Genomic DNA, 12,224 nt, shown 5'->3' on the forward strand with positions numbered 1-12,224 from the left:
ATACAATACAAAATGTAACATAATGTGTGTGTAAAATTAAAGCCCCACTCTGAAAAGTCAATCTTTAAAAGTTCAGCATTATTTTAGTCTTACTTGAAGGTCTTAAATTCTCAGTTCAGAAATAATTAGAAAGTGTTTTTAAACATCATATCTTCAGGTCTCTTTACTCACAACTCTGCTTTCCACTGAAAAATATGCCCTCTTCTCAAAGAGACGGCGGATGTGGCTATTTTCTTCCATGATGAATTCACAAACCAGACAAGTGTTAAATGAAGTGGCCATATAAAAATAAACCCAGTAGAAATCTGTCTTCTTTTCCAAAGAGACAGCAAAATAATCTTCCTTATTTCAAAAGCCACTGATTCTGTGTTCCCCTTTCCCCAGGAGTAACACACACAACAGCACCAATTCTGGATACTGTAACTCAACCCTGTTTTTCACAAGGTTCAACCACTGCATGTCACACAGTTTTGACTTTTGTACTCTCTAAACTGAACTGATCTCTTTGTCTCTCATTTTGATAATATATTTCTGCAAATCATGTGACAGTTATTGGAATTTTAAACAGTTGCCAACCTCAGTTTCTTGTAGATGATATGATCTTCATACTTCTGTCCTGCAGATGACACTACTCCGAAAGATTACCTCACTTCTGTTTCAAAGGCTTAATTATATCACTCACGTGGCTCTGAGTTTCATTTCTCTTATTTAAGAGGCCTTGTGGTTTAGTTTAAAAATGGATGGCTCCTTAGCAATACTTATTGAATAATCAAGAACCACTTCAAATCCATTAGCTCTGTCCTTCCCAGACACGTTGACTCCAAGAATGAACTCTCTTCCCTGAAAACAATGGTTCTCTATAAATGTGCTGTGACCTGTATGTGACCCTGTACCAGCCGACAACTAAATACAGATACAATACTTTAACTCTATAATTTACATTACTAAGACATTTTTATATATGAGAAATATAGTTTAACATTAAACTAAAGGTTAACACAAATCCATTATAGAACCATCTTACAACAATAATATAAATAATAATATGGCAGAGATTTTGGTTCATTCAGGAATCTGATGGCAGTAGGGAAGAAGTTGTACTTGTACCACTGAGTGTTTGTCTTTAGGCTCCTGTACCTTTTCCCTGATGGTAGCAGAGTGAAGAGGGCATGGCTTGGGTGGTGGGAGGTTTTTGAGGATAGAGGCTGCTTTTTTGAGACACCGCCTCTTGTAGATCTTGATGGAGTGAAGTCTGTTGCCTGTGATGTTGGAGGCCAAGCTGGAGTTTTTTTCTTGTCCTGAGATTTGGCACCTCCATACCAGACAGTGACGCAACCAGCCAGAATGCTCTCCAGGGTACACATGAGAGTCTTCAGTGACATACAGAATCTCCTCAAACACCTTACAAAGTTTAGCCGCTGGTGAGCCTTCTCCATGTGATTGAATCAACTTGAAGGCTCTAAGACAGATCCTCGGTGATGTTGACACACAGAAATTTGAAGTTCTTGACCCTCTCCACTACAGAGCCCTCAATGAGGATTGGGTTCTGTTCCTCTGACATCTCTTTGGTTTTGAGCACAAGGTTGTTGGTGTGACACCACTCAAAGAGCTGATCTATCTCCCTCCTGTACACTTCCTCATTGCCATTTGTGATTCTGTTGAAAATGATGGTGTCATCGGCAAACGTAGATACCATTGGAATTGTGCCTGATTAGAGCAGTGGACTAAGCATGCATCCTTGGGGTGTACCTGTGTTGATGATCAGTGAGGAGAAGACATTGTTTACAATTTGTACTGACTGTGAACTTCTGATGAGAAAGTCGAGGATCCAGTGCAGAGAGCAGTACAGAGGCCCAGAGTTTGTAACTTCTTGACCAGTACTGAGAGAATAATGGTATTGAAGGTGAGCTGTAGTTGATGAAGAGCAGACCTGTGTATGAGTTGCTGTTTTCGAGGTGTTCCAGAGCTGAGTGGAGAGCCAATGATATTGCATCTGTTGTGGAGCGATTGTAACAATAGGCGAATTGCAGTGGGTTCAGATCTTTGTTTAGATTTGTGTTAATTCTGGCCAAGATCAGCTCTCAAAGCTATTTCATCACAGTAGAAGTTAGTACTACTGGGTGGTAGTCATTGAGACAGCTCACACTACTCTTCTTGGGCACCAGGATGATTGGTGCCCTTTTGAAGCAGGTGGGAGCCTTGGACTGCAGCAATGAGAGGGTGAAAATGTCCACACACACTCTGGCTAGTTGGTTGATGCAAATTTTCAATACCCTGCCAGGTATGCTGACAGGGTCTGATGCCTTGCGAAAGTTCACCATCTTGGATGATGTTCTAACATGGGGTCCTTAGCCTTTGCAGGGATTCTATTAGGCACAGTTTGGTTCTTCTCAAAGCGGGCATTGGTGTTCAGCTCATCAGGTAATGAAGCATCAACGCCATCTATGGTATTTGCCCTCACTTTGTAGGCAGTACAACTCCCTGCCATAGCTGTCCATAGCTTTCTCTGGAATTGCCACTTTGCCTCAGAGATGGGTGTTCCGCAAGTCATACTAGTCTTCTTGTAGCAATGCTCACTTATTGTCAATAAATGACGTTCACTTATTGCCAATAAAGATCAGTTTTTTATATCCCTTTTATAGCATTGGAACGTATTACATTAAAATTAATTGTAATAATTCTTTGAGCAGTGCTGTTTTACATAGCACTGAACTTGGTTGGAATGCATTAACCATGTTGTACTCTTATTTCGTCTGGTTTACAAGTGACTTGTGAACCAACAATTTGGTGACTCTTTACTGCCTCCTTGGGTTAAAGGCAGCTAGAAATAAACAGGTGCTTCTTTGTAGCGGATTCCACCTCCAAGTTTCACGTGGCAAAAATCAAACATTGATCCCCCAGCATCAGGTCCATCCTCTCCAACAGTAGCCATCATTCCATCATCTTCTTCCACATCATCCAATTATGTACTGTGTTATTATGTTTAAGATGTTGCAGTGTATTTGGAAGTGTTTCTTAGGTGTTTTATATTCATAGAAAAGTAAAATGTATACCAGAGGCAGCTGCCCCCCCCCCCCCCCCCCCACCGTAGTGTAAAGCTCCCCAACCCCTCACTGCGTGGCTCCCCCGCCCTCGGTGGACAGTTTCCCCACTATGTGCATTTGAGGCTCTCACTCTGTGTGTGGGTTCCCCACTCTTTGTGTGTTGGAGATCCCCTGCCCTCTGTTATGGATAAAATCCCTGCCCTCTGCGTGAGACACCCCCCCCCCCCCACCCATATCCTCTGCGCAAGACACTCCCTGTCCTCTATGTGAAACTCCCCCTGTAACATTCTGCGCCATCTCATTGTGTTGTTTTTCCCCCCCTCTCATAGTGACATATCCCACTGTCTGTGAAGGCCTTCTCCTCTGCGTGAGACCCATCTCTTCTGTGAGAGACCTGTGTCTGTGAGAATCCACCTCTCTCTCTTTCTCTCTCTCTCTCTGCAACAGCACCTCTTTTTGTAATGCTCTTTCAACTTATGTGTACCTCTCTCTCTCTCACTTCCTGTTTCTGTATGAGATTTTTTTTTCTCTGTGTGTATACGACACCATCTTTCTGTATGACTCCTTGCCTCTCTACAATAATCAGCCTCTGTGTGTGTGTGTGAATCCCTCTCCCCCTGTGTGTGTGAATCCCTCTCCCCCTGTGTGTGTGAATCCCTCTCCCCCTGTGTGTGTGAATCCCTCTCCCCCTGTGTGTGTGAATCCCCCTCTCCCCCTGTGTGTGTGAATCCCCCTCTCCCCCTGTGTGTGTGAATCCCCCTCTCCCCCTGTGTGTGTGAATCCCCCTCTCCCCCTGTGTGTGTGAATCCCTCACCCCCTGTGTGTGTGAATCCCTCTCCCCCTGTGTGTGTGAATCCCTCTCCCCCTGTGTGTGTGAATCTCTCTCCCTCTGTGTGTGTGAATCCCTCTCCCCCTGTGTGTGTGAATCCCTCTCCCCCTGTGTGTGTGAATCCCTCTCCCCCTGTGTGTGTGAATCCCCCCTCCCCCTGTGTGTGTGAATCCCCCTCTCCCCCTGTGTGTGTGAATCCCCCTCTCCCCCTGTGTGTGTGAATCCCCCTCTCCCCCTGTGTGTGTGAATCCCCCTCTCCCCCTGTGTGTGTGAATCCCCCTCTCCCCCTGTGTGTGTGAATCCCTCTCCCTCTGTGTGTGTGAATCCCTCTCCCCCTGTGTGTGTGAATCCCTCTCCCCCTGTGTGTGTGAATCCCTCTCCCCCTGTGTGTGTGAATCCCCCCTCCCCCTGTGTGTGTGAATCCCCCTCTCCCCCTGTGTGTGTGAATCCCCCTCTGTGTGTGTGTGTGAATCCCTCTCTGTGTGTTTGGTATTATGCATTCATAATTTAGTTATATAAATTCAAGTTTAAGACAGACCTAGGTAACAGTACTCATTTTTAACCCAGGGACTGCCTGTAGTTAATTCCTTGGTTTTCCCTTTTCTGTACAAAAGGCCCCTCCCTCTGTTCATTCTTTCTAGACATGCAAACCAGTTTTTATATCGTCCTTTTGAATTTTTTTAAATCTTTTCCAGTGACATGCTGTCTTTTTATTTATATTAGGCCAGGACTATACAGAATTTCAAGTAATACAGTCTGAATACAAGAGCTACCCAAGTTCATCTCTCTAGAAACAAACTGTGGAACTTGGTCTGTTTTAATTAATATCTTACTATCCTGTACCTTACTTTTAGTGATTTTGGTCAATTAATCTTGAAGATTTGCACTTTTGTTCCTTTTAAACTCTGATTATTTAGGCAACATGTGACTTTCTTCTCTTATCCACCAAAAAGAACTTTATAAAATGTATCCATATTTAACTTAATTTGCCAAAAAACCATGCTGCAAACTTATTTATAACTTGTATTTTGTCACTTTCTTCCTTTGCATCAGTGATTAATAGTAGGTACACAATGGGATCACAATCTTGAAATATGAAAGAGAAAAACAATAATGATTTGGATTGCCTCCCTTTATGCTCCAAGTTCTTTCTTGCATATTATTCATGCTATTTTTGAAGAAACTTGAGTAACACGACTACTACAAAGGGAAAATATTAAAACAATATACAAGTACATTGCCACATTGTAAATGCATAGAGGTAATTCAAAAGAATTATCATTATATAAAGAAGAAGAATTTCTACAGCTCAATACTCTCTAGTTTCAAAGGTATCTTATTACCAGGATATTTTGATGAAGAATGAGGAAGGCCTTATGGGGGTGGGAAGATTGTATTTCTCGTATAATGTTGAGAACACTTCTGAAACACTATGTAGGACTACTAATATACCCAAAATTATTAGGGAACATTATTCAGAAAGGGTCTATAACAGTATCAAGCTCAGATATTAAAAAGTTGATTTCAAGGTCACAATTCAGTTTTTTTTAAAGTTTATAAAATAAATTAACCCAAAATGGTTAAGGAATTGCACAGTTTATTGTTTCATGTAGAAATTACTGCAACTATCCAGTTACAATTACAAGAAGTCATCCTTATGATTCACATTAGATGGAAAAACATGGCTCATAAGCATAGGTTGGTTGAGTTTTAAATCTTGTATTGATGAAAGCTACAAGCTAAGGCTTGCGTGGATCTACTTAAAGCTTCTCATTCCTTCCAGATGTGGCATTAAAGTGTTTGGCTTTTATGGTTAATTCTAGGGTTAGGGAAGACTCAATCCCAATATGTTAAGACAACTTGTAAAGTGGACCCTAGAAAATTTATTTCTTGCTCAATTCTTTAATGAGCACATAAAATGAAGACAATGTGTATTTTAGGTACCTGATTAAGTTTTCAAGAGGAGAGAGTTAAAAAGCATCTGAGTGGCACTAGCCTCAAGACCTTATCAATTATGCTGTACAACACAGATATTTTATGTAAAGTGTTTGCTCTGTCCCTTCCAACTTATGCTTGCAGGGAATTAGCTTTCCTTAAAAACCCATGACTTTTTTTTCAAACAGGCTCCTCATCTTTGCAGGTTTTAACTGATTTTTAAAAAATCTATTCACTCTTATTTGCTTTTTTTGTGGAAATATACCTTAATTAAACTTATCTACATTTCTGTACCTTAACTGGTCGTGTTTTTTTAACCCAGATTGCATATCTAAACACAAATCTTGACAAAGCGATAGAAGCTGCAAATAACATGAAGAAAACCACCAGAAGAATGGTTAATAACCTATCTGCCGACTTGGCCAAAGCAGATTACTATAAATATGTGCATCATTTTTAATATTTTCCTAGTGGTGTCGATAGTCCTGTGTGATGTAAAATGTTATGAAAATCTTGTAATGTCTGAAGAATGAATCCATCATCTTTGTTTATGAATAAATTGCAACATTTGAAGGTTTTTTTGTTCATTAAAGTCCCAATATAAAACTACTTGCATCTGGAGTTTATTAAACATTGGTAATTAGAAATGATGCAGCAAGTGATGTACTGTTTGCCTCATCTTGACAAGTAATGTTGTAATCATGTCTTGTACACAGAATCTTTAAATACATTTTTTTAACAAGTCAAATCACTCTTAATTGCCAGTTTTTTTTGCAGTTTTGTCAAAGGATTTTCCAAAATGCTATTGACTGATGATCTGAATATATGTGAAAATACCCACTAGTGACGAAGCAAGCTGGTTTGATGAGGTCTGCATAGATTAGGTCATATTTGTCAAAAAAAGTAATTAATTATTGATTTTAGTAATGAGGTTGAGAACTCTAAACATTAGAAAATTAGCACCATTAGCTTCCTTAGTAAATGGAAGCTCACCATTGGCCTCTTCAACTAATATTCTACAAAAAAGTCCAATTCTATATCTGATCAAATTTAACTTTATACCTATCTCTCCCATTATTTTTGTTTAAAGGTCTTCAACCCTCTCCATTGAACAAAGTATGCCAGGTCAATGATCTTCTGAAAGAAACTGGTGTTACCCTGCCTTGTCCTTGTCAGCTTCCTCAGATGGCTACATAATCTTTTACAGCTTTCTCATTACAGTATATCTCCATTATATAACCCTCAACTATACTGTACTTTATCTTTTCCCACAATGATCTCTCAACATGTGATTAAATGAGGGTGCCAAAGCACTCCTGTTTGAGGCAGAATTGAATATTTATAAATACTTAAAAGCCGTTGGAACCAGATGCTCTTGGTATGGAGTTTGCAGAGTGGCTGAATTGGTTTCATTCAGGTGTTCCAGCTTCCTCCCACATCCCAAACACATCTGGGTTGTCAGGTTAATTGGCCATTGTAAACTCCCTCTGGTGTGCAGGTGGGATTAATATTTGATGGTGTAAGTAGGTACTTGATTGTTTGCACAGACTTAGTCGACCAAAGGGCCTGTCTCCATTCTTCATGACTCTAAAGTCTAAGCTGTAATGAATGAACTAAATGTTATATGAAAAGAAAAATTATAGAGAAAGATTTTTATCTAAACATAAAATAGCATCTGTATTAAAAATAAATATGAAAGGCATTTTGGGACAAAGAAGATCATTAATGATTACATGGTGAATGGCATTTAGGTTTTTTAAACTTGTATCAAACTGAGCAATACTTACATCCAGTGACAAACAAGCAAGAATTTGGTACTGTTCTGACACTTAGATCATAATTCAGAATGTTTATCATTTTTTAAAGTATTCTTTAGGTTTATTTGTGGCAAAATAATTCAGCATTTTTTCCTTACATGTTAATATATTTGACTTATTCAACATTTGTATTTTTGAGGATTGGAGACTCATTTGGAATAAACTTTTTTTAAGTTATAATTAATATCTAGTCTATTTTTTGTCATAAATTATACCAATTTAACCTTTTAAATTTGGAGCTTTTATATGTGGCATTACCTCTCCAAGGTTGTAAATGCACCTCTTATAAAGGAAACACCTAAACTGTTTTAGGTGCCTCTTCTCTAGTTCACTCCCTTCCAAGTACCTTGATTGTGAATCCACTGAAGACAGTGCCCTGAAGACACAGGGCAAAAAAAAATCTAATTGATAACATAAAACAAAATTCCCAGAGAAGTCTGTTAAACACTGGTTTGAAAACTATTATCCATAGTCATATAATTTGGATACCAATTTCACAGTTATTGGTCCCATATGTTGGGCCTGTTCTATTACACATTAGGATATTTCTTAACTTGTCTTGGTCTTGTCACCCAACAATCTTTTCCAACTCTATCCTTTTTCCCCATCCTGATCTTCACAGTCACCTGCTTATGGCCCTTTTTCTCATAAAGTAATCCAGTCCTCAATGTGTTCCACAGTGAAATCCACTTTCAACAGTAGTGAGACATCACAGTTTATTAATCTTTTACAAAGCCTATTCTGAACAAAAGACATTGGAGTAGCAGTAGGCTATTTAACCCCTCATGACTAAACTTCATTCATAAAGTCGTAATTGATCCTTTAACTTGCACCACTTTCCAGCATGAACCCCAAATCCCTGAAAAATAATCTGCATTTTAGATACACAAAGACTCAGCTCAAAATTCCAAATTTATCCAGATTCTGTATTGAGAAATATCTTCTAGACTCTTGAATTGTTATCCCCTTATTTTGAAACTTGACAATATCACATCAACCCTGTCAAGTCGAAAACAAATTTATATATTTAAATCACATGTTGAGAGATCATTGTGGGAAAAGTTAAAGAACAGTATAGTTGAGGGTTATATAATGGAGATATACTGTAATGTGATGTAGAGTCCTTTGTTTTGTTCTCTGCACTTTTCTTGGAGCTCTCTGAGGGCAAAGACCATGTCAGTAGTTCCTCTCTTTGCGCGAAAGCCGCACTGTGATTCTGGGAGAATATTCTCGGCGACACTAGGTATTATTCTATTTAGTAGAATCCTAGCGAAGATTTTGCCTGCAATGGAGAGCAACGTGATTCCCCTGTAGTTTGAGCAGTTGACCTCACCAAAGCCTTCGACACCGTGAGCAGGAAAGGGCTTTGGCAAATACTAGAGCGCATCGGATGTCCCCCAAAGTTCCTCAACATGATTATCCAACTGCACAAAAACCAACAAGGTCGGGTCAGATACAGCAATGAGCTCTCTGAACCCTTCTCAATTAACAATGGCATGAAGCAAGGCTGTGTTCTCGCACCAGCCCTCTTTTCAATCTTCTTCAGCATGATGCTGAACCAAGCCATGAAAGACCCCAACAATGAAGACGCTGTTTACATCCGGTACCGCACGGATGGCAGTCTCTTCAATCTGAGGCGCCTGCAAGCTCACACCAAGACACAAGAGCAACTTGTCCGTGAACTACTCTTTGCAGACGATGCCGCTTTAGTTGCCCATTCAGAGCCAGCTCTTCAGGGCTTGACGTCCTGCTTTGCGGAAACTGCCAAAATGTTTGGCCTGGAAGTCAGCCTGAAGAAAACTGAGGTCCTCCATCAGCCAGCTCCCCACCATGACTACCAGCCCCCCAACATCTCCATCGGGCACACAAAACTCAAAACGGTCAACCAGTTTACCTATCTCGGCTGCACCATTTCATCAGATGCAAGGATCGACAACGAGATAGACAACAGACTCGCCAAGGCAAATAGCGCCTTTGGAAGACTACACAAAAGAGTCTGGAAAAACAACCAACTGAAAAACCTCACAAAGATAAGCGTATACAGAGCCGTTGTCATACCCACACTCCTGTTCGGCTCCGAATCATGGGTCCTCTACCGGCACCACCTACGGCTCCTAGAACGCTTCCACCAGCGTTGTCTCCGCTCCATCCTCAACATCCATTGGAGCGCTTTCATCCCTAACGTCGAAGTACTCGAGATGGCAGAGGTCGACAGCATCGAGTCCACGCTGCTGAAGATCCAGCTGCGCTGGATGGGTCACGTCTCCAGAATGGAGGACCATCGCCTTCCCAAGATCGTGTTATATGGCGAGCTCTCCACTGGCCACCGTGACAGAGGTGCACCAAAGAAAAGGTACAAGGACTGCCTAAAGAAATCTCTTGGTGCCTGCCACATTGACCACCGCCAGTGGGCTGATAACGCCTCAAACCGTGCATCTTGGCGCCTCACAGTTTGGCGGGCAGCAACCTCCTTTGAAGAAGACCGCAGAGCCCACCTCACTGACAAAAGGCAAAGGAGGAAAAACCCAACACCCAACCCCAACCAACCAATTTTCCCCTGCAACCGCTGCAACCATGTCTGCCTGTCCCGCATCTGACTTGTCAGCCACAAACGAGCCTGCAGCTGACGTGGACTTTTACCCCCTCCATAAATCTTCGTCCGCGAAGCCAAGCCAAAGAAAAAAGAATACTGTAATGTAATCTGAGGCGCCTGCAAGCTCACACCAAGACACAAGAGAAACTTGTCCGTGAACTACTCTTTGCAGACGATGCCGCTTTAGTTGCCCATTCAGAGCCAGCTCTTCAGGGATGACGTTTTTCTCCTTTGTCTTTTGTCAGTGAGGTGGGCTTTGCGGTCTTCTTCAAAGGAGGTTGCTGCCCGCCGAACTGTGAGGCGCCAAGATGTACAGTTTGAGGTGATATCAGCCCACTGGCGGTGGTCAATGTGGCAGGCACCAAGAGATTTCTTTAGGCAGTCCTTGTACCTCTTCTTTGGTGCACCTCTGTCACAGTGGCCATTGGAGAGCTCGCCATATAACACGATCTTGGGAAGGCGATGGTCCTCCATTCTGGAGACGTGACCCATCCAGCGCAGCTGGATCTTCAGCAGCGTGGACTCGATGCTGTCGACCTCTGCCATCTCGAGTACTTCGACGTTAGGGATGAAAGCGCTCCAATGGATGTTGAGGATGGAGCGGAGACAACGCTGGTGGAAGCGTTCTAGGAGCCGTAGGTGGTGCCGGTAGAGGACCCATGATTCGGAGCCGAACAGGAGTGTGGGTATGACAACGGCTCTGTATACGCTTATCTTTGTGAGGTTTTTCAGTTGGTTGTTTTTCCAGACTCTTTTGTGTAGTCTTCCAAAGGCGCTATTTGCCTTGGCGAGTCTGTTGTCTATCTCGTTGTCGATCCTTGCATCTGATGAAATGGTGCAGCCGAGATAGGTAAACTGGTTGACTGTTTTGAGTTTTGTGTACCCGATGGAGATGTGGGGGTGGGCTGGTAGTCATGGTGGGGAGCTGGCTGATGGAGGACCTCAGTTTTCTTCAGGCTGACTTCCAGGCCAAACATTTTGGCAGTTTCCGCAAAACAGGACGACAAGCGCTGAATTTTCCCCTGCAACCACTGAAACCGTGTCTGCCTGTCCCGCATCGGACTTGTCAGCCACAAACGAGCCTGTAGCTGACGTGGACATTTACCCCCTCCTTAAATCTTCGTCCGCGAAGCCAAGCCAAAGAAGACTGAAATGAGAAAGCTGTAAAAGATTATGTAGCCATCTGAGGAAGCGGACAAGGCAGGGTAACACCAGTTTCTTTCAGAAGATCATTGACCTGGCATACTTTGTTCAATGGATCTCTCCTTGTTGGACATCCTCCAATCATTTCATGAATCAGTCTGATGAACCTTTGCTGCAGTCTATCATTTACAATCTTTCCTTCGTTAGGAAGGCCTAACTGTTTAATGTATTTCAGATGTAATCTCACCAAGGATTTTTGTATTTCAATCATATTGTCGGCCAACATTCCTAAAACTATTGTTTTTTCTAATTGCTTGTTATGTCTGCATGTTAATTTTGTGATCATCTTATCTTTTTTCCCAGTATCTTCCATTTACCATGTTGCTGAGCATTCTGTCTTTTTGAAGTCCCACAGCCATCTTACTTTCTACCATCAGCAAAATGGATGAAACCTTTCATCCCCTCGTCCAAATCAATGATACAAATTGTCACCAGCTGTGGCCCTTGGCTGGTCATTGTGACACTCTACTAACTAGCAACAGCCTCCCAACCCAAAAGTTTAATCTTTTTTCTTTTGTCTGCTATAAATGAATACCATCACATTACAACCAATCTCACATGCTTTCAATTTATTTAATAATGTAAGTGGCATCTTTTCCACAACTGTGTTTATCCATTTCTCTCTTAATGAAGCTACCCCCATTCATTCTATTTTTAAATCTCTTCTAAAATTTAAATATCCCGGAATACATTTCTCAACCACATTTTTGTAATTGCTGTTAGATTATACCACTGGGAATTAGTGCCACCTGTTCACCTCGCATCCTCATGCACTGTGCTGTCTAAATCTCAGACTACAGGAC

At 41.6% G+C, this 12,224-nt stretch overlaps 1 protein-coding gene and 1 long non-coding RNA gene across 9 annotated transcripts in view; one reads left to right on the forward strand and one right to left on the reverse strand.

Annotated features, from left to right (window-relative positions):
- The window catches only part of LOC138763574 (uncharacterized), a 138,887-nt gene extending 132,470 nt beyond the window's left edge, over positions 1-6,417 (forward strand). For 5 of the 8 annotated variants that reach the window (XM_069937943.1, XM_069937949.1, XM_069937947.1 and 2 more), the window contains one exon: positions 6,131-6,417. In XM_069937943.1, the coding sequence (XP_069794044.1) occupies positions 6,131-6,268 (138 nt within the window). In that variant the 3' untranslated portion in view covers positions 6,269-6,417. Of the gene's footprint in view, positions 1-4,596; positions 4,684-6,130 lie in introns of those variants that run through there. The other 3 variants (XR_011357664.1, XR_011357666.1, XR_011357665.1) reach the window with 3 other exon arrangements.
- Positions 6,418-7,127: 710 nt separating this feature from the next.
- LOC138763581 (uncharacterized) lies at positions 7,128-11,826 on the reverse strand. Its single transcript, XR_011357670.1, has 2 exons — positions 11,739-11,826; positions 7,128-7,407 (listed from the first exon to the last, which is right to left on the reverse strand). It is a non-coding gene; the product is annotated as an uncharacterized lncRNA (long non-coding RNA).
- Positions 11,827-12,224: the final 398 nt, after the last annotated feature.

The sequence above is a fragment of the Narcine bancroftii genome, chromosome 5 (assembly GCF_036971445.1).
Source record: "Narcine bancroftii isolate sNarBan1 chromosome 5, sNarBan1.hap1, whole genome shotgun sequence".
Taxonomy (NCBI): domain Eukaryota; kingdom Metazoa; phylum Chordata; class Chondrichthyes; order Torpediniformes; family Narcinidae; genus Narcine; species Narcine bancroftii.